Genomic DNA, 22,640 nt, shown 5'->3' on the forward strand with positions numbered 1-22,640 from the left:
TCTTCCTAAACGACTCCTCTAAACGAAGTGAATCAGCCGAATCGGTTGACCATCACGATTTTTTTTTGTTTTAGAATAAATGGAAATGACATTATAAACAAAACCAAGTATGCCCTATTAACAGAATGTTTGTACATGTGTGTAAGATATGCCACATTTGAAATTAGAATAACTGCAGTTAATCAGTTGTGATTACGTCGAATCAAACGCACCAAAAGAATCAGCAAAGTGGTTCATAGTAAAGTCCATTAGAAGATATATTCATATCATAGATTCAGACCTTCCTGCCTGTAGTCTACTTATAATGCACTTTTTCTGATATCTTTCTACTTCACTTTATCGTTATATAGTCTACATATTCTAAATATCTTTTTTTTTTTTTTTGCCAATCAATCAGTTCAGAAAACCCCTAAAGAAAAACATGTTAAATTCAGGTAGAAATGTTAAGGACACTATAGACACTAGGGATTTTTTTTATCATTCATCTCAGCAGGTGATGAAACAAATTATATGTGATTACTGAAAATAGGATCGGATCAAGTTAAGTGACCAGTTTTAATTAGGTTTAGCGCTAATGATTATAATGTACGAACTCTAATAGTGATTATTAGTGCTCTCCATCACGGATCATGTGATTCATGAACCCCCCAGTTTAACCACAGGCTGTACAGTTCGTTGCTCATGCCACTCTATTAAGTTGTGAACAGTGTCCCCTTGTGGATCAATCGCATAAACAAAAGTAATACATTTAGGCATTTGGCAGACACTCTTTTCCAAAGCGAATTACAGCACTTACATTTCATTCTTCCTACTAAAATACATTTAGTTAATCAAATCAAAAGGTCAAAAATTAAATTTATCATTATATGAATCATATGCGAGTTTCCAGATATTGGTGTCTACAAAGGAGTAAAATTTATAATGCAATGTATTTTTTTACTCACTTTTTTAACTTGTTTATTGCTTCACAACTGGAAAAAGTATTAAATAAACACAACAATAAAATGTAGAAAGAAAAGAAGGAATTTCTTCGGTTTGTGCATTTTATTGCAGTCAGTGGGTACAAGATTAAAGTATTGTCGTGTTATGAAAAGTGTTCAAATACGTAAAATGTCTTCTAACAGGTTTCACTGTTTCTATTTTTTTAGCCACCATACAATAGATAACGTTTACTTGATTCCAGATCAGTTAAACCATTAAATACCAGAATACAAAACATCACATAAGTCATCACAGAGTGTATGCACAGTTTACTTAAAATTACTTGAACTTCTGATTATATTGTTAATTTTCAAACTGTCTGATATAATTGTTCCTGGCCAGGTGCTATTGGTAGTATGGTCTATATCGAGCCTGTTCTGGGTGGTGTCCAGGCATCTGGCCCTGAGGGGGCCCCTGAATGCGAGGGACACGTGGTGCGGGCCACAAACCTGGGCTCAGGGCGCCAGGTTGGTTAAAGGGCGGGCTCAAGGTGCCCTGGTCCTGGGGCAGAGTGTTAAAGTGATGAGGTGGAGGGGCATTAACAGGAGGGGCACCGTGCTGAGGAAGAGCAGCAGACAGCGGGTGGTTCAGAAACGGGGGCATCTGGTTTATAATATGTCCAGGCGGAGGGGTGATGGGAGGTGGCGCAGTGGACATTGGAGGTGCCTGGTTGTAGACCATATGGGGAGCCCCTGTGGCCTGCATGGGGTGGCCAAGTGGGGGTGGTGGTGGTGGAGGCCCGTAATGTTGCTGCTGAGGTGGAGGCATGATGTGGTGAGGGTGGGCCACCACCTGTCCTGGGTGGTGATGAGGGGGTAGACCTGGGGGAGTCTGTGGGATGGGTTCACGTGGAGAGGGAATGGAGGTGCCCGAGTCATCCTGGATGGGCACGGTGATGAGGTTGCTGTGTTTGCGTGTGGTCACAGTGGCTATGCGAAATGTCTCCGGTGGCAAGGCTCGGGATGACGGACCTAGGTCAGAGGGAGAAGGTGATGCGGGGGGTGGTTGCCCATAGGGGTCATGACCCTGCAGCGGCGGTGGGATCAGGGGGTGGGACTTGGGCAGGTGAGGGGGTGGGGGCAGGCGGAAACGGTCAGGTGGTTCTGAGGTTAAGGTCGGAGTCGGAGCTGGGGTTGGGTGAGTTGGCTCGGCCCGCGAGGCTCCAGGTTTGCCCGCTCTAATGTGCCGGTGGTTGATGTGGGCCTGCAGGTCCCGCTGAGAGAGGTAGGTGCGCTTGCAACCCTGCACAATGCTGCACATGTAGAGGGATCCACGTTGGCACTGTTCGATGCGCTGGACTGGCTCGGTGCAGCTATATAGGGACAAACTAAACTTATAATTTAGTATAGGAAGTGGAGACAGCACACAGTTATGTAGTTCATAAAGTTTAAACTTAACATTACTCACATTTTGAAATATTTAAACATAAAAATATACTAATTAGCAATATCAGAAACAAAAGCATAGACTTAACAGGAGAAAATATACACTCATATTAGCAATGTTTGGCGAAGACATTAAGGTCAATAAATAATATTTGCAACATTTTGTAATGAGGTGCACCAACAATGAAGCTATTAGCTTAACGAGTAGGGAGCTGGTAGCATTCTTACAGTAAATTTTAGAGTAAATTTTTTTTTACTTCCATGATTTAACTATAATTTATATGTTTGAGAAAATACAGGCCTGATATTGCACACTGTAAAAGTAAATGTTCATATGATAAAATATTAAACTGAATTAATAATCATAAATAATCCTGATAATCCTATTTTGCGGATCACCATGCAGCCCTAAACAACAGGATTTCTCCAACATACAAACTGTTAGTGGCAGCAAGCATAGAAAACTAAATAATCTGTAGATTAAGTTTGAAATCTGTAAATGAACTTACCCTGGACAGGTCTTATCACTTTTCTTCTCGTAGAGAACCGCACAGTCATAGCAGAATACGTGCTTACAGGGAATCTGTTTAAACATTACAAAGAAACCACTTAAATACCATAATGATGACACCAGTATGATTTCAGTTTGCGTTTATACCACATAAGGAAGTGCTGCCACTGATTAAGCTAAATTAACATTGTTAAAAATAAAAGGCAATTATTATGTGTTTAGGACAATTCTCTAGCCAAAGTAATCTGGATCAGTTATATGATCAAGAATGTATGTGGGTGAGTCAAAAATTATCTGCATTCTGGCAGTAGAATTCATTTTAAGTAACCTTTTGAAAAAACAAATGCATCATTTTTCAACATAATCTGCTTGCTTTTCCATGAAATTTGTCCATCTGTCAACAAGCTTTCATATTCCCTCACTAAAAATGTTTTATGCTGAGCTGTGAGCTATGAATGTACTGCTGTCTTTACTTTTTCATTAGAAGTGAATCTTCATCCTTGTAGTGCTGCTTTTAGGGAAACCAACAGGTAAAAGTCTGATGGAGCAAGATCAGGACTATAGGGTGGATGTTAACGGTTAACGATTGTTAACTGTGTTAATTTGGTGTGCAAATGTGCAAGATCACAACACTCTTAAATAGAAGTCCTTTGCATTTAATCCGAAGATTAGACTACAGCTCTTCAATAAGCATCTCACTGTAACAAACTGTTGATTGTTGAACCTTTTTCCAATACTGGCCATTGAGAATTTCAAAAAACTGTAAGCATCAATTATCCTGGGTGCAGATAATTTTTGACTCCCCCTCGTATATAAAAATCATATATTAAATGAATTTTAACAAAACTAGCACATTTATAAGAACAAATGCTAAAATGGTCCTAATAAAGTCAATTAAAAAAAACTCTCCAAAAGAAAAAAAAAAAAACATATTAATTTGTATATGAAATTACAATTACAGGCAGCAGTGAGAGGAAATGCAAGTAAACATACAGTGGTGTGAAAAACTATTTGCCCCCTTCCTGATTTCTTATTCTTTTGCATGTTTGTCACACTTAAATGTTTCTGATCATCAAACACATTTAACTATTAGTCAAAGATAACACAAGTAAACACAAAATGCAGTTTTTAAATGATGGTTTTTATTATTTAGGGTGAAAAAAAATCCAAACTTACATGGCCCTGTGTGAAAAAGTAATTGCCCCCTGAACCTAATAACTGATTGGGCCACCCTTAGCAGCAATAACTGCAATCAAGCGTTTGCGATAACTTGCAACGAGTCTTTTACAGAGCTCTGGAGGAATTTTGGCCCACTCATCTTTGCAGAATTGTTGTAATTCAGCTTTATTTGAGAGTTTTCTAGCATGAACCGCCTTGCCACAACATCTCAATAGGATTCAGGTCAGGACTTTGACTGGGCCACTCCAAAGTCTTCATTTTGTTTTTCTTCAGCCATTCAGAGGTGGATTTGCTGGTGTGTTTTGGGTCAATGTCCTGCTGCAGCACCCAAGATCGCTTCAGCTTGAGTTGACGAACAGATGGCTGGACATTCTCCTTCAGGATTTTTTGGTAGACAGTAGAATTCATGGTTCCATCTATCACAGCAAGCCATCCAGATCCTGAAGCAGCAAAACAACCCCAGACCATCACACTACCACCCCCATATTTTACTGTTGGTATGGTGTTCTTTTTCTGAAATGCTGTGTTACTTTTACGCCAGATGTAAAGGGACACGCACCTTCCAAAAAGTTAAACTTTTGTCTCGTCGGTACACAAGGTATTTTCCCAAAAGTCTTGGCAATCATTGAGATGTTTTTTAGCAAAATTGAGACGAGCCTTGATGTTCTTTTTGCTTAAGTGGTTTGCGCCTTGGAAATCTGCCATGCAGGCCGTTTTTGCCCAGTCTCTTTCTTTTGGTGGAGTCGTGAACACTGACCTTAATTGAGGCAAGTGAGGCCTGCAGTTCTTTAGTTGTTGTCCTGGGGTCTTTTGTGGCCTCTCGGATGAGTTGTCTCTGCGCTCTTGGGGTAATTTTGGTCGGCTGGCCACTCCTGGGAAGGTTCACCACTGTTCCATGTTTTTGCCATTTGTGGATGATGGCTCTCACTGTGGTTCGCTGGAGTCCCAAGGCTTTGGAAATGGCTTTATAACCTTTACCAGCCTGATAGATCTCAATTACTTTTGTTCTAATTTTTTTCTGAATTTCTTTGGATCTTGGCATAATGTCTAGCTTTTGAGGTGCTTTTGGTCTACTTCTCTGTGTCAGGTAGCTCCTATTTAAGTGATTTTTTGATTGAAACAGGTGTGGCAGTAATCAGGCCTGGGGGTGACTACAGAAATTGAACTTTTAACTGTGATAAACCACAGTTAAGTTATTTTTTAACAAGGGGGGGCAATTACTTTTTCACACAGGGCCATGTAGATTTGGAGTTTTTTTTCTCCCTTAATAACATAATCTTCATTTAAAAACTGCATTTTGTGTTCAATTATGTTATCTTTGACTAATAGTTAACGGTTTTTGATGAGCAGAAACATTTAAGTGTGACAAACATGCAAAAGAATAAGAAATCAGGAAGGGGGCAAATAGTTTTTCACACCACTGTATGCAGTGTCATATCCAGCAAAAAGGAGATTTTTTTTTTATCATACAGTAAGAATATTTATAAATATTGTTTGCCCAATCAATCACCAGGATCGTTCTTACCATTCGTCCATATATCTTTATGGGCAGGCCACATTTATCACAGAAGTGCACTGGAGTGTCATCTTTCTCTCCGACCAAGTTCAGCTGAAGAAAAAAAAACAGCTCCATAAACCCAACATCAGATCTTCTCTAGAAGATTCTAGAAGATCTAGAAGCATTAAGCAGAAAGAACTTGTACATTACCGTTCCATCTGACAGATTAGTTACCTTAAAGTCCCAGAAAAATGGGTGGGGGAATCTCCGCTGTTTCCCATAAGCATCTCCAGATTTGCACTCAAACCTCTCCTCCTGCTTACAGGTAAATGTTTCTAAAAACAGAAGAATATGATTCTGAGACTGAAACCAATTTTCGATTGGAACCTCAAACAGAAAACCTTTCACTGACCATTAACTATCAACAAATAAATCCATATTTATTCATTCTTATAAACACGCACCTTCATCATTTTGTCCACTGGAGGGCAGTCTCGTGGTGGGCCGCTGAGGCCGGGCAGGGGGCTTGCTTCTGAGAGTCTGTTTGGACAGTAACTTGATGGGTATCCGTCTGCGAACATCAGGCCCTCCCAAAGCCCCTGAACCATCAGTTCCTTGAAGGTCATTGTCTACTACACACATCAGGCAAATATTCGCAAACAAAGATGAGTTTAATAAGCCAACTTAATTAGACAAGCAGGGCTAATATCCCTCCATTTCTGTTCTACAAGTTAGGGTAAAAATTGTGCCCCACTCGGTAGCTATGCCTAGAGCTACTAAAACGACCAAAGACTCAGTCTAATGTAGATGCTTAGCTTGGTTTTTTGCAAAGCAGGACAACATTATGATTCCAACAGGTTGAAATGACCATAGATATAGGAAACTGGAAAATTTAGCCAATGCACTTTTTAACAATCTGCTGCAACAATACAGTTAGTTTAACTAAACAACCTTTAACAATCGGACAATCGAAACATAAAGTGGCCTAAATTTAAGTGCATATTTTTAAAACTGGATATACATAGTATACTTGATGCTTAATTCCCCTGATATCTGTGTAAATAACATACCAGTAAAATGTCATTTATAAAATAACTTAAATGCATTGTTAGAGGAAAGGTCATTGCATGATAACTATGTTGTGCCTGTTTGTTTAAAATCCAGTGAAGCAGTGTGTGTGTGTCTGTTATGAGTTTAAAGTATTAGGGCTTTTATAAAACCATGTTAAAAAGCTTTAAAGTGGAAAATAAAGCTACTCTTCTTTGCTATTTTAACTGTAAATGTAATAACAGTGAGAACCAACAAAACCAATACATACATCTAGGAAAGTAAATATACATACTGCTGACATTTAAACCCAAAAATGTAGTGAATATAGAATAATTTAAATCACCTTTACATGCAAATTAATACTTTTAAAAATGCTTTACACTGTATGTTTGTATATTTTGAACTAATGTGTATATGAATCTTTTTCATTTAAAAGGTTGTTAATTTAAGTTAAATTCAAAAAGGCGGGGGGGGGGGGGGGGGGGGGTTTAGACATAAAACTGATTAAACAGTTTAAAGAAGACTTCTGTGAACAACAATCCAGGCCATGTCGTCCTACGTGATCATTCAGCAAGTGGAACACCTAATCCTTGAAAACTGACAGTTAACTTGTCGCCAGATTGCGAAAGAGACGCATCAGTCTGTGGAGACTGTACATACAGTCATTCATAAACACATTACAGGAACTGGACTGGGAGTTATTTCCATATCCTCTGTACATTCCTGATCTTGCTCCAAGCGATTTTCAGATGGAGTTCCTGGGAGGCCAGTTTTTTAGACGCAGAGCAGACATACTGAAAATATGCCCTACCTTAATGGTATCCAAAGAGATTTTACTCTCATAACTGTTCTCTTATTCTGCACAATCAAAAGTCCCGGTTTGACTTGAACACCCACCTCGTACATCTCCTTCAATAAACCCGGGTGCTTTTTTCGTTTTATAAACTTTATAAATATGCAGTCTTATTTATTTATTATGTTTTATTCGTGATTCAAATGAAATGTTCAAGTCGATGAACACAATAAGGGGCTCGCCCAGTTATCCAACAGATCTCTGATCCTTCCAGCCTGGCTGCAACCAACCACACCAGTCGTGCTTAGCACAATTCAGCTCAGCAATTAGCAGTAAACCTGAGCTGTCTGAAAAGAAACTGAACGGCTGTAAGTTTACTCTGCGACAACAGTATGATATTTGAGTTACATTAGCTCGCTAAGCAGTTAGCTGCAGCTCTAACTGCGCCGCTCTGCTAAACGAGCTCTACACAACTGTACACAACTAAACTACCGAATCAAAACCAAACTCCGTCATCTTCAGACTGTCTCTATAAGTGAATACAGCAACAAATAAAAAGCGCATTCAGAAATAGATTTCACACACAACCGATTAAAAACATTTGATTTAATTGGGCAGCTTGGTGCTCACCATTTTGGTCCATGTCTCGCGCTCTGCATTCTGGGACGCCCTCTGGTCGCTCCGAGTGGGCGGGGCTTCCGCTCTGGCTTTGAATCAGATCATTATTGCGCACAGATTGCGCAATATTTTAATGTAAGTTTTTATTATTATTATTATTAATTTTATAAAACATATTATTATTAATAGTAGTAGAATTTTTTTCTTTTACATCTCTTATATAATATAATATAATATAACACCTGTGTGCATAAGGTTTGCATGTTCTCCCAGTGTTTGATGAGTTTTCTCCAGGGTACTCCGGTTTCCTCCCACAGTCCAAACATGTGCAGATTATACTAACTGTAATTCACAAATTGCCCGCAGTATGAGCGTATATGTGTATGTGTGTGCCCTGTGATAATTTTTCACCCCTTCAAAGTTTTACCACGTCGTATTCTGTAAGTCTCCTGGGATAGGCTTCAGGCCTCCTGTGACTCTGTATACAGGATAAAGTAGTATGGACGATGAGTAAGTGAAATAATAGTTTTTGACCCAAAGGTTGAAAAAATGGAATTAATCCAATCCTAATGGCACTAGAAGGGAGGGGAAGTGGGCTTTATGGTTAGTACTGTCGCCTTGCTCCTTGGGTTGAGGGTTCTATTCCCGCCTTGGGTCCGTGTGCGCGGAGTTTGCATGTTTTCGTGCTTGTTGGGTTTTCTCTGGGTATTCTGGTTTTCATCTACCTTCCAAAGACACACAGATTAGGCTAACTGGATTTCCCAAAGTGCCTGTAGTGTGAGAATGAATGTGTATTTGCCCTGCAATAGATTGGCTTTTGAGGGTGCTTTATGTCGCTTTATGTCTCCTGGAATAGACTTCAGGCTGTATTCGGAATATGTATTCCTTTATTCAGAATAAAGCGGTATAGATGATGAGCAATGGCACTAGACAAAATGTAACACACTCTGCAATTAATAATCTAGTTTTAATCCTTGATATTTATCTTCCACATACAGTCAAGTCCATACATTTTAGAACAAAGATAGAGGGACTGTTGATTAAAGACTGGTATTTAGTTTTGTATATGTATATATATATATATATATATATATATTTTTTTTTTGACTAATTTCTACTGTTATTTATATAAATTAATTTATCTTAGTTGTCTTATTTATTACTGAAAAGAACTGACTTATATAAACAAGTGTCAAACCAGTCATAATCTATTAACTACAAGAGCACAACAGCAAATATAACTTTAATAATGTCGACCGTGATACTTCACTGTATAACAAATAAAAATATACACCTGTCAGCCATTCCATTAACACCACATATCACATTAACATTATCCATGCTATATCGGTAAACTGGTAAGAGTTGTGCTCATTTATGTCTGTGGGAAGAAAAGGCTAGCCCGTCTGGTCCAATCTCACAGAAGAGCCAATACAGCACACCCAACAAAAAAGTCCATGCTGGCTGCAATAGAAAGGCACCAGAATACCCTGTGCATCATACCCTACAGAGCAGCAGGCAAAGAGCTCAAGGTCGCCGACCCCACCTCCAGTCTCATGCATAGGGGCAGCCTTAACACTCATAGATATAATGTATTAATGTTATGGGTAATCGTTGTATATCTTACTGGAAACTATCCCCTGTGCTTTCTGCCACAGGACAAAAAAGTTCCCTATTTGGAAGTCTCAGTCACAAAAATGGTGGCTTAATGATGTCCCGTAAAGATTACTGTTTATAAAACTATTCCTTACTCCCTGATCATGATCTAAATAATGTGTGTAAAAGCTATAATGTGTGTTGACTATCATGCTCTTCAGGTCTGGCTTTGAAAACTCCTTATTTGATTTACCAGTATGCTACAAAATACCACTGATTTTCCAGGAAAAGATTTTATCCCATCCGCAGTTTGCATCTTCTGCTTGTTGGCACTAAACCTCTTTCATAATTATGCAGCTCTTGTCATTAAAACAGAAGTCACACTGATTCATTATTTAAGAACATACAACAGATTTATTCAAAACACTGTATTTTCTTCTATATTTACAATAAAGCTTTTGGTATTTTTTCTTTAACAAAGTATGGGGGGAAAAAAAGCAAACTAGCAAGAAATAGTTATATTCATGTATGTATGTATGTATGTATGTATGTATGTATGTATGTATGTATGTATGTAATCTGACAAAGCCAGTATCCCTGAAATGAAGAATCAACACAATGCAAACAGGACAGTGATTCATGTAGGACATATTACAAATGAAGCAGTCCTCAAAGAGGATTAAGTTGTAAATCTTTTTTGTTTGAATATTATTTCATAGTAAAATACTAGACTTGATTTTTGCTTAGGACCTTAACCCAAAATAGGTTTAGAATATTTACAAATGACAGATTTTAAACCTAAAAAGTTTAGGTTTCTTTCCTGCTTATTTAAAAGATGTCCTCGAAACTTGTTAATCAGTTTCAAACCATATTTTTTTTCTGTTCTTCTCCAAACTTTCTTTCCTGTTTATATGGGGAAAAATAAACTTTACAAAAATACAAATAATTGAAACTACCTTGGAAAAAACAATCAAACAAATGTAACGTCTAATAACACTTGAACTGTAGTCTCAAAACTTTTCAATTAGTCTTTCAAACAAGACAATTAATTTCTCTCTGTTCTTCTCATGTGGAGTGTCTAGACTGCATTCTGCTGAGTTTTTCCCTTGGTTCTCAGCTTTTAGAGTCTCTCTGTCTCTCACAAGTGCTGCCTTGTCCCTTTCCAACGCTGCCCTGTCCTTCTCCAGCCGGGCTCTGTCTTGTTCCAGAGACGCTCGGTCTCGGTCCACAGCAGATCTGTCCTTCTCCAACTGTGCCCGGTCTCTTTGGAGGGCCAGCTTCTCACGATCAGCCAGATCCTTCTCTCTATCTAATACCAGTCTTTCTCTGTCCAACTCTTCAAGCTCCTTCTCGAGAATCTGGCGTTCTTGGCCTAGTCTAGCCCGTTCGATGTCTAGCCCTGATAGCATTGTGGAGTTCTCCTCTCCCAGCAGCCTCTCCTGGCTAAGCACAGTTGATCCCGTGTCTCCGACTCGTGTTATACTCTCATCATCCACCAAAAGTTCTAACACATCACTTCCTACTTTCACCTGACATATTCTCTTGCTGGCCTGTGGACCGCAGTCTTCATCACCTGTTGATGAGGTCATTGAGTGAAAGCTGCCATCAGGAGTGAATTCATCCTTTAAAGCTTCATCCAGGAGTTTAAACCATCTCCACTGAGAGGACCTCGCAACTGCCTCCATTCCAGGGGGAGGATATTTTATTTCCTGAAACAATAGTAAGAATAATCTTGTCTTTTTGTCACATGACAAAGCAAATGTTTAAAAACATACTCACTCATTCATCGTCTATACTGCTTTGCCATGTATACAGGGTTTAAGGGGGCCTGGGGCCTATCCCTGGAGAGTTAGGGCACATGGCAGGGTACACACTAGACAGAATGCCAATCCATCACAGGACACACACCATCATTCACACACTATGGGCAATTTGGGAAGGCCAATCAGCCTTGTCCTTGCATGTCTTTGGAATGTCTAAAAACTCTCAGTTAAATTTGCAGTACACCAACCTTGTATTTTAGCTTTAGGTTTTCCCATTTCTTGGCAATCTGCTCAACTGTCACCTTGTCGTCCAAACCCAACTCCCTAATTATTGCACTGAAGGGAATACACACAAAAAAACAAGTTTTATTTTAACATTAAGGTTATCTAAAATAATAACAAATTTTCATTAATGTTGTTGAAATTACCTCCAAGCTGCCTTGGCTGCATTTCTTTTCCTGGTAAACAGCAACGAGTTTGTGGTCCGCAGGCGTATCAGATTTTTTATGTCCTCGTCGGTCACTACATAGGACAAAAGAAATAGGCTAGTTAGCTAGCTAGATCACACACTCGAATGCTGCGGTTGTAATTAAGCCAAAACAGAAATATATAAAACGAATGCATAACAACTATACACATTTTTATCCACTTACGTTTATATGTAAATTCAGAGCTGGCCATTGCTTATTTTATAATATTTAATTCAACAGATAAGAAGACTAGAGCTAGGGCTCTAGAAATGAAGTGTCCTTCGGCGCGCTGTTCCTTCCGTAAAACAAAATGGCGCCAGCCCTAACTCCGCCTTCAGCAGAGCAAGTGCCCTAGCTCATTCGCGCCTTAGCGGTACGAAGTCAAGTGTGAAACAAACACAGACACACACATAAATTAGGTGGGTTGTTTTTTTTTGTCTGAGGCGTCGACCATATTTCGAATGATGTTTATTTTTCTTTTTTCCCCTCATACACTGAGTCTGGTGTTAATCAAAGCCACACACTCATGCAGTGACAGGTTTATTCACTAAGGCATTATTGTGCACCCAGAATATTTAAAATAGAAAAACAATATATTGACAAAAGTATTTGTCCAAACCTTTCCAATATTGAATTCAGGTGTTTCAGTCACGCCCCTTATCCCCATTTAAGGGCAATTTTTATGCTTCAGCATACCAAGACATTTTGGAGAATGTTTTGCTTACAACTTTGTGGCAACAGTTTGAGGAAAGCCATTTTCTATTCCAACGTGACTATGCCCCACTGCACAAAGCAATGATTATAAAGACATGGTTAAATGAGTTCGGTGTGGAAGAACTTGACTGGCCCGCACAGAGCTCCGACTTCAACCCCATCGAGCACCTTTGGGATTAACTGGGACGGCGATTGCAAGCCAGGCTTCCATCCTACGTTGATGCCTGACCTCATAAATGCTCTACACAAATGAATGCGCACGGGTTACCACAAAGACACTCCAAAATCCTGTGAACAGCCTTCCAGGAAAAGTGGAAGCTGTTATAGCTAAAAAAGAGCAACCGACTCCGTATTGAAGTGTATGTATTTGGATACAGGTTTGGCCAAATACCGTACTTTTGTCCATATAGTGTACGAGGTAAAGTAAAGTCATTATGTTTTTTATATTATTTTGTCTATATAGCGTATGAGGCAAGTCATCATGTTTTTACAAAAACTTTTACATGGTTGTTGCAGAGAGGTATAGTGACAATAATAAGGATATTACTGTACCGTATTATGTAATATACTGTATTAATGTATTTGTATTCAATAACAGTTTTGTATTCTTTTGTTTTTTGTTTAATTGAATAGCAAGTTGTGCATGAAGATGCGGAACGTTGGCTTAGTAGTTAGCGTGGTAGCTGTGGCCTTGCATCTCCCAGGTCCAGGTTCAATTACCCCCTTGGGGTCTGTGTGCATGGAGTTTTCATGTTCCCCCCTCATGCTTCGTGGGTTTCCTCCGGTTTCCACTCAAAGTCCAAAGCATTGTTCCCAAATTGCACCTAGAGTGTAAATGATCGTGTAAGTGTGTGTATGTGTGTGGCACATAGCCTATGTGTGTGTGTGCGTGTGTGTGTAGCCAAAAGATTTACTCAAGTAAGAGTAGCTGTACTTTAAAATAATATTACTTAAGTAGAAGTAAAAAGTAGTCATCCAAAATTTTACTCAAGTTTGAGTAAAAAAGTATTCGGTGAAAAGATACTCAAGTACTGAGTAACTGTTTTAATCGCAATGTCTGATATATTTTCTTTAGAAATTACAGTAACATTATATTATATATATTACATTATATATATACTGTATATGCTAAAGTGTTTGCCTGTTTTGCCAGATAGAGAAGACACCGCAGTATGAAGCTGTTCTTATGCAAGCGGAACATGATTTGTACAGTATATGATGCCAGGGGTGCATCATATTTTTTAGGATGCATAAAAATGTACAACACGTGTGTTGGCGATTAATTCTGAACTGAAATATACTTTATATAGTCATAGTGTGGTAAAGTGACATTATATTTATAATGAATTATACGGATGAAATTGTAGAAGATTTTTTTCTGATTGGCTGATTGGTCAAATAGAGTCATGTGATTATTGTTGCTGCATCTGATAGGTGAAACAGTCATGCGGTAGATCCATCAGCTGCATGTGTAGAAAAAATGGTTAGAAAAAGTAACAAGTCAAATGTAGCTGAATGTAGCTGAGTAAGAGTAGTGTTTCTTCTTCACAAATCTACTCAAGTAGAAGTAAAAAGTTTGGTGCAGTAAAACTACTCATAAAAGTAAATATTTTTTAAAAAAGTTACTCAATTAAATGTAACGGAGCAAATGTTGTTCGTTACTACCCACCTCTGGGTGTACCATGCAATGAATTGGCACCTCTTTTAGGGTGTATCTTGCCTAAGTCTCATGGAATAGGCTCCAGGCCCCCTGCGACCCTGTATACTGGATAAACAAGTATAGGTGATGAGTGAGTGAGTGATTAGTGTATTGGAGAAGGGGCATATTGCAAAACTGCAGGACTTAAGAATATACACTACAAGTCAAAGGTTTTGAGACACCTTCTAATTCAATGCTTTTTTAATTAATTTTTTATATTCTATAACAATACTGCAGATTTTAAAACACCAAAATATCTCATATGGAATTAAATTCATTAAGTAACAACAACAGTCAGTGTTGTTGTTCTTTTAAGACAATAAGGTCAAAACTTACCTCTGCTGCAGTGGAGACGTTCATTCCGTTACCAGCCTGAAAAAATAATATGTATGTATAAATGATATGTAATCTAAAACCAATAATAATCTGCTCATTTGTCTCTGAATACAGAAAAGCTACACATACCAGATGCAAGATTCCTATCCCCACTTCTGCATGTGATCCCAACTGTGGCTTACCATTTAAGTATACATTATCTAAAATTATAAGTCAATTTTCTTTGAATTATCACACCATCACAAATGATGTAATCCAATAAAAAGATTTTTGACTGTATTTTGTGTCAATATGTGAATATTATATGTGTGTCTGATTTACTGCTCCATGTTTGTCATATTGACAAACATTGAGTGTTTGCCAAGAAAAGCTTTATAAAAGACAAAATAAGTTTATTGTAACAATTACAGAGAATAATATTTTTTGTAAGGAACATGAACTGAAGCTATTACCTATAGAGAAACCATAAACTCAATATGTCCAAGAAAACCAAATGGGAAAAACAAATTATTGTTATACAGTGTCACTACAACTCATTGATCTTGGCTAAATATTCAGTAATTAAAAAATCAGCAATAGATTCTACATTGTAATAGCTTGGTTAAAATGCATTATTATAATCTTATGGTTTATTGTCTTTCACATAATTACAGACAAGTAAGAGCAACATACAGTATCGTGTGCATCTAGCAGATAGTCTTGCAGTGATGTAGTATCTTTGGCCCACAAAGTAGTCTTTTTCTGTGCAAGTGTGTGGAGTTTTTGTATTTATTCTTACAGCCTATCTTCACCTGACTGTGTTTAATTATGCCTGTATATTGTGTCATCATTATTTGTGTTTTTACGTGTTTTCGTTTTTACTAATCCTGTAAACGTGAGCACTTACGAATGTATTAATACCATTTGACGCCATATGGTTTCCCTGGAAGCAAAGTACGTACTCATGGGTGTCACTCTGCTTGACATCACCTGTTGTCGCTATGGTAAGCAGCTATGGGAGGGTGATGTCTGAATCTGAGAAGTCACTCCTTTATGTTCTACCTTTGAGAAAAGGAGTTAAGGTGAAAATAAATAGACTGGAAAAACCTTAGTAAACTTTTAGTAAAATTGTGCACTGTTTTAGGGTCAGTTTTCCAACTGTAGATCTCTTCATCGTTTGTAATGAAAATGTATCTAATTGTAGATTAGATTTTATTTTTTTATTTGTTCCAACAGTGGAGGGTGACAGAGAGAAGAATATGTTTGAATCTTATAGATGGAATGATGAGCTCTTGGCTCTGAAGGTGTAGGTGAGGTTTAGCCCCATAGCACACAGGGCCAGGATCACAGTCATCAGATGAGCTGCAGCCACGCTGCTGCCAAGCAGATCGGCAGCACTATTTATAGCTAATCCTGTTTAGACGAGGTCATGCTCTCTACCATCACTAAGGAAGAGCAGTAGAGTTAAGCGTGTTGCATACCAGGGTGTGACAAGGGACAGCGGTGGAACACCACATCAGCTTTAGCTTCCACTCCTGATCATGAACATGTGAACACATGTGGATACAAAGTGTATCAAAGACGCACTACTGTGGCTTTTATAAGCACATACTACATAAACATAAAATTAAAATCTTGTTTGTATTACATATTATAAAGCAAAGAATATGATACTGTAAATATGAAAATGCCAGTAGACATTACATAATATGACTCCAGAATGGATACAGTAAAAAAAAAAAAAATGCTGTAAAACAAACAAGGAAGAATTTTACATAAAAAAAGCTTTGCATATTTCAGACATTATACAGTCTATCCATATGGGGTTAATATTAGAAAATAATGTTATTTACATATATTAAAATAAATAAGTAACCCACATAATTACTTCAAATTCTTGATGCATGCAACCCCCTAGGCTTAATGGTATTGTATGATGTGCACATAAGAAGATTTTGGGATTACTCTGCTGCGTTAGACCAGACATGAACTTTGATAGCAAGAGTCCTAAACAAACACTCCTGTGATCATGATTCACCACATTTCCTTTTATAGCGCTCTATAAAGCCCTAAAGTTCCTCTGTATAATAATCATGAAAATGATCATTAATACTTCTCTGTGGGAGGACAGTATTGTATTGTGGGATTGATTGGTAAATCAAACGGTTGACGAGGCAAATTTTTTTTTTTTTAAATAGCTAATATTACAGTTGTCCTTATTTGGCACTTAACATACATTATGCCAAGGCAATTTTACCTATTTGCTTTTTGTTTTTGTTTAAAAAAAATCATTTGATGATTAATTTGCTTTTCTCAATCATTTTAATCAATCTACATTTTAAAAGAATATTCAAATATATAATATAATATCTAGACATTTTAATTTACTCACTCTAAGTCTACCTCATTCTTTATACCACTTATCCTATTCAGGGTCACAGGAGACTTTGAAACTATCCCAGAGGACTCAGGACAAGACAAGGCATGGTACACTCTGAATGGGGTGCCAATCCATCACAGGGCACAAACAAACATACACCACAGGCTTAACACATGCAGTTTAGATTAACTGGTGTTCCCAAAGTTCCCACAGGAGGAAACCAGAGAACCAAGAGGAAACACACCAAGCATGGGGAGAACATGCAAACAACACACTTGAACCTGGACCCTGGAGTGCAAGGGGACGGCACTCACCACTAAGCCACTGTGCCTCCATAATATATTATAGTGATTTCTAATTTAGAATGAAAGGGTCATTTTAGCTGATGCCTTATTTTTATGCTCACGCGCACACTTGCCATCCCTATTGTTTAAAATGATCCCTAAAAATGGAAAAAGTATGAGCTTTTGCTGTTAAAATTCCATAATTAGCCTCTTGGTTTTGATAATGATTACAAATTCTAATAAGTATAAAAGTAAAAACTAAACATTAAACCTAAACAGAGCCCTTGTGCCAAGGTCAAAAACACAGCGAGTGTTAACTCGTGCAAAATTATACAAATTAACTTTGGTATCTATCATGCTTTATGTGCAATCGTTGGTGCAATTAGCTGTAGCTGTGGGAGACACCTGTACCTGTAAAGAGCATGTCAGCCAATCAGAATGCGAGTTCAATTCCTCATGACGCAAGCACCGCGGAGCAGAGAGCGGTGGGCGGGGCTTTCCAGATGGAGTTGTAGCGCCTTTAGTTCGACAAGATGTGGCAGACCCTTTACTGCTGAAAGTAAGTACAAATGTCTTTTTGAGAATAATTATTATTAATAATAAAAACACATAGACAGGCATTGTTTCATCATTTCGTCTAAAAGCAGTGGTACATGTTTGTCCGACTATAAAAACGGTGTGGGCATCATGTTTGTCCTTAAAGTAATAATTATTTACCTGCGTGCTTTGCAGAATAAAATTATTGTTGCATTACCTTATTTAGCCTGGTTCATAAATTCGGATTATGTTAGTACTAGATACAGGAGAGAAAAAAAAAACGTCCGTTGCATTGTGTAGTGGGGTGCTGGATGCAGCTGTTGTTAAGATACCAGAGAAAGCGATTTACACCAGCTTTAACCAGGTATCCTGATTTGATGGCGCACCTGTCCTCAGCTTAAAGCTCCAGGGAGATATTTATATCATTAGCCCCATCATTTGTTCTTGAAATGTACATTATTAACTGCATGGAGTCCAAAAACAAAGATATTTTATATTCATAGCTATAATATTTATTTATTTATTTATTTATTTCATTACACAAATAACTGTTTTGCCTAATAATGTTTATTTTAATTGTGTATTAACAGAATTAGGACTGAAAAAAGAGAGAAAGAGAGCAAGAAAGAGAGAGAGTGTGTAAAAATGTGTGTATGTGTATACTACTGTACTAGACACTACAGGTGAAATAGAAACACACACACATAAATGTATACACAATTAATCTTTGGTTGTCAAATACTGATGCTGTTGGGTATTTATATTTGCATTGAAACATTTATTTGTGAAAACCACACTATGCATACATAACAAGAGCAAGTTTTTGGCCAGTTTTTGTCTCTTATTTTTAGTCCAATCCCTATTCCTACTATTGTCTTTTAGACTTGAAAAAAAAAACTTTTTGATTTATTTCTCTGCACTATCCCTAAGTAAGGATAAAAATGAATGTCACTTTTCATAAATGCTGATTATCTACAACAAAAAAATGGTGGCTTTCATGTGTTTTCACTTTAGTCAGTAGGGTTTCTGTAGAAAATTTAGATTCAAAACTGAGATACTATATCAGGAAACTACTGATGTCAAGGATTTGACATGAATAGAAAGAAAACAGATTAGCATGATTATAGTTAGTTTTAACTGTAAGATTACCAGAGTACATCGCAAAAAATATTTTAGGAAATATATATAATATATATAAATATATAATTTTCTTTCATAAATCCATTTCAAGTGAAACCCATATGTTCTATATATGAAAATATTCATTAAATGTGAAGTAAAAACTTTTAACCCTATTTTGTTTTCATTTTAATGATTAGGGCTTAAGCTTAAAGCAATCATCAAATACTTCAAAATGTTTTAATATATAATTTTAAATTTTATATTTATATTTGAGTAAAATACAATTCTTACAGTATAAATTGAATGTTCTCAATCTACGTCCGTACATGCATTGGTAAGACTGCTGACTTGACAGTTGTCCAGAAATTGATCTTCGATACCGTCCAGAATGAAGGTAAATATTGGAGCATGGAAAGTTGTCTAGAAGGGAAAACTGTGGAAAGGTGTACAAGCAACAGGGATTACTGCATCCCTAAGAAAATTATCAAGGAAATTTAACTCAAAATCCTGGGAGAGTTTCACACGGATTGGAGTGAGGCTGGTGTCAGTGCATCAAGAGCCACCATGCACAGATGTCTTCAGGAATTGGGCTACTACTGTTGCTTTCCTAGTATTAAACCTCCTCCTGAACCAAAGAAAAAAAATCAGATTCGTTTTACCTGGGTTAGGAGGAAAAGAACCAGGGTGTACCCTGCCTCGTGCTGTAAGTTTACAGGCTTCCTGCGACCCTGTATACAGGCTAAAGCTATATAGAAGATCAGTGAGTGATGTTTCCGTCTACTGACAGTCTTTATGGAGATGCAGATTTTTCTTTACAGCAGCACTTTGCATCTGCTCAGAGTGCCCAAACTACCACTAACTGGTTTGCTGACCATGATGTTTATTTAACTCACCCGACCTGAACTCCATAGATGATCCATGGGGTATTGTCAAGATGAAGATGAGGACCACTCCACCCAACCAACCCTCATCCAGATAAACTTAACTCTTTTAGAGCTAACTCATGTTCAGTAACGCCTCAGTAGTGCCACAGGCTGATTGCGTCCATGCTATGCTGCATTGACACAGTTTTTTATGCTAAAGGAGCCCTGAGTGGATAAATGGGAATAGTTTATAAATTTCTTTGTATTGTTTTCTGACTTATCTCAGGAAATATTGTAATATTTTGGGATTTGTCAGTCACAAGAGCCAATGGTAAGATTGGCATTGAAGTCAACTGACGAGACCTGGTTCATCTTAAGGGTGTTCAGTGTGGTTGAGGTCAGGGCTTTATGCAGGCCACACTGTTCTACTTCAGATAAAGTGTTCATATAGCATGCTTTGTGTACAGGGCTATTGCCAGGCTGGAACAGGTTTGGGCCGCATTATTTCAGTGGAGGACATTTTAATGCTACAGCATACAAAGACATTCGTGATGAGATAAACTATGCTTTCAACTTTGTTGAGGAACATTTTGGCCATAAAGTGTACATGCATAAAATATATTGTGCAGGATACAATAAGTATACAGAATGTTTGTTTTAAAAAATATATATATTTTTTTGTTTTTGCTTTAGCTAACTATATGAATTGCATGCCTCTTACTGTGGTGAAGGGGTGAATGAATGAATGAAACGAATAAGCCAAAATATTTCTAAATTATTTGGCTCAATGTAACAAAATACCCTGCTAATTTTGTGATTTTTTTATTGTATTTATTTCATCTAGGGCGGCATGGTGGCTTAGTGGTTAGCGCTGTCGCCTTGCACCTCCAGGCTGTGTGTTTGATTACTCGGGTCTGTGTGCATGGAGTTTGTATGTGCTTGCATGGTGGGTTTCCTCCCACCGCCTAAAGACGTGCAGATAAAGCTAATTAGGCGTTTTCAAATTTAACATGGTGTGTGAATGGGTGTATGTGCGAGTGCCCTGCAATGGATTTCGCCCTGTCGAGGGTGTACCGTGTCATGTTCTTAGTCTCCTGGTATAGGCTCCAGGCCCCCCATGACCCTGTATTTGGGATAAAGTGGTATAGACAAAGAGTGAAAGAGTGTTTCATCTAGAAATGTGCCTAAATGTGTTAAAATGATTTCAGTCCACGTTATGGAACAATTATCAAAGGAATAAAATGTGAGGAGTTATGTTAATTGGCCTTCCCAAATTGCCTGTTGTCTGCAATAAGCAGTACAGAAAATGAGTTAATGAATGAATGAAAAATGTAATACAGTGTCTAATTTCAACAGCTATAGAGGTCAGTAAGTATGGTGAGTACTTCATGACTCTTACTAATCACCATCACTGATCTCAGCTCTATTTTATGCCCTCTTGCCTTTGAGCTGAGTTCATTCATTGAAATCAGTTTGTCCATTCTGTCCCAAGAGACGTGCTTACCCAGAGCTGTCACTCTGTTGTAAATTTTGCCACTTTTGACATTTAAATTATCTGCTCAGAGTAAGGGAACAAACCGCGTGTTTACAGGAATAAATTTATGGAGAGTTCTGTGTCATATGTCTGATATTTTAAAAATATCAAAATAAAAATTATATAACACTAAGTTAATATTGTCTTCATTTGTATGGGGAAATGTTTCTGGTTTTATTATAAAGTGTATAAAACTCTCTTTTTACGCCAATTCTTATTTACAGTAGTAATAAAAATAATATAGTAATACTGTAGTTTTAGTTTATATATACATTTTATAACTGTTATCTAATTACAACACTTTTAATTAATTAATTAAGGTATTTTTACATTTCTTTAATTACAAAGAGAGTGTAGAATTGAATAATAAGTAACCCCTAAAATAATACAAAATGTCCATTTACATTTCACTTTAATGCATCAAGCAAAAAAAAAAAAAAAAAAGGACTGTAAACTCTTGTGCTGTAAGCAGTTGCCTGGCTACTCCAGTGTAACTCGTCCATGAACAAATGAACAGTCATTATGTCCAAGTGTGTGCATGCAAGTAAAAGAGTGTAAATTATGAATTCCTTGTTATACTCTGCATCTCACCTGCCGTGTTGACTGTAGTTCCGCAACTCACTACAGCCACAGATTGCCTAATTAGATTAACCAAGAGGCTTTCCTGTGGTAATCATTTAGCAAGCCTGTTCCTTTGATGAGAGCTGTGCTATTCAAGCTGGCATGATGAAGGTCAAATGATTTTCATCAAGGCAATGGACTATATATTGGGTGTATGAATGGTGTTTCACTGTTCAAATGTGCAAAGCTGATCAGTCATGAGTTTTCGAGGAAAAGCCTTGTCTACGTAGGTGTTCGAAGCTGCTCACAGCTTAGCGGTAATCTTTCCGTAGTGTTGCTTCAGAAATGGAAGTGAAGCTACTATGTAAGTACACTGGACATTATCCTTTTTGTCTCTAGAGACAAGTGTTCGGTTTATTTGGTGAGTATGGATTATGTGGGTTTTTTGATTTTTAATTTATGTTAGGAGTCAAATGTATGAATGTTATGATGAGCAATAGGTAATGTTGTTCTGTAGGAATAGTGCCCTTCTTAACCTCAGCGTTATTATAAACTAGCTTCTCTTCATATCATATTTATCTACACATTACTGCAACACATTGATGCCTGTTTTGTTCATGTATTTACTTTAAAATAGAACTTTGCCTTTTGATCTGTTTTGCATGTATTGCCTATAGGCAATAATTTATAGGACAAAGTCTTGTTTTACATAACAGAACCGAATTTATCCCTTCAGTCTTAAATGGTCTTGGCAGATCTCATCTCTGAAGCACTGCCGGAAAAGCCA

General features: G+C 37.5%; 2 protein-coding genes across 4 annotated transcripts; both read right to left on the minus strand.

The window, feature by feature from the left end:
- Nucleotides 1-1,025: 1,025 nt before the first annotated feature.
- On the minus strand, nucleotides 1,026-8,074 carry LOC128531299 (E3 ubiquitin-protein ligase Hakai). Of its 3 annotated transcripts, none has more exons than XM_053505095.1 (6): nucleotides 8,028-8,074; nucleotides 6,019-6,186; nucleotides 5,789-5,889; nucleotides 5,582-5,665; nucleotides 2,876-2,949; nucleotides 1,026-2,293 (listed from the first exon to the last, which is right to left on the minus strand). In XM_053505095.1, exons 1-6 carry the CDS (start codon nucleotides 8,038-8,040, stop codon nucleotides 1,327-1,329), a joined length of 1,407 nt encoding a protein of 468 aa, XP_053361070.1. In that variant the 5' UTR covers nucleotides 8,041-8,074; the 3' UTR covers nucleotides 1,026-1,326. The 3 variants fall into 3 exon arrangements, with proteins under 3 accessions (XP_053361070.1, XP_053361069.1, XP_053361071.1); XM_053505094.1 differs by having other exon boundaries at nucleotides 1,026-2,308; XM_053505096.1 differs by lacking the exon at nucleotides 8,028-8,074 and having other exon boundaries at nucleotides 6,019-6,196.
- Nucleotides 8,075-10,012: 1,938 nt separating this feature from the next.
- Nucleotides 10,013-12,159, minus strand: zgc:171459 (uncharacterized protein LOC562056 homolog). The gene is made up of 4 exons (XM_053506203.1): nucleotides 12,028-12,159; nucleotides 11,803-11,896; nucleotides 11,623-11,710; nucleotides 10,013-11,320 (listed from the first exon to the last, which is right to left on the minus strand). The coding sequence occupies exons 1-4, from the start codon at nucleotides 12,053-12,055 to the stop codon at nucleotides 10,622-10,624; spliced, it is 909 nt and encodes a 302-aa protein (XP_053362178.1). The 5' UTR covers nucleotides 12,056-12,159; the 3' UTR covers nucleotides 10,013-10,621.
- Between the last annotated feature and the right edge of the window lie 10,481 nt (nucleotides 12,160-22,640).

This window comes from Clarias gariepinus, chromosome 10 (genome assembly GCF_024256425.1).
Source record: "Clarias gariepinus isolate MV-2021 ecotype Netherlands chromosome 10, CGAR_prim_01v2, whole genome shotgun sequence".
NCBI lineage: Eukaryota > Metazoa > Chordata > Actinopteri > Siluriformes > Clariidae > Clarias > Clarias gariepinus.

What these genes read in the sequence shown, in the direction of transcription:
- LOC128531299 (XM_053505094.1), bottom strand. An exon ending in CAGTGGACAAAATGATGAAG is followed by an intron (nt 5,890 to 6,018) that starts GTGCGTGTTTAT and finishes TTCTGTTTTTAG; the next exon opens with AAACATTTACCTGTAAGCAG. An exon ending in AGTGATAAGACCTGTCCAGG is followed by an intron (nt 2,309 to 2,875) that starts GTAAGTTCATTT and finishes TTATAAGTTTAG; the next exon opens with TTTGTCCCTATATAGCTGCA.
- zgc:171459 (XM_053506203.1), bottom strand. Translation starts at nt 12,055, where the DNA reads ATGGCCAGCTCTGAATTTACATATAAAC. An exon ending in CTCTGAATTTACATATAAAC is followed by an intron (nt 11,897 to 12,027) that starts GTAAGTGGATAA and finishes TGTCCTATGTAG; the next exon opens with TGACCGACGAGGACATAAAA. An exon ending in GCAGCCAAGGCAGCTTGGAG is followed by an intron (nt 11,711 to 11,802) that starts GTAATTTCAACA and finishes TATTCCCTTCAG; the next exon opens with TGCAATAATTAGGGAGTTGG.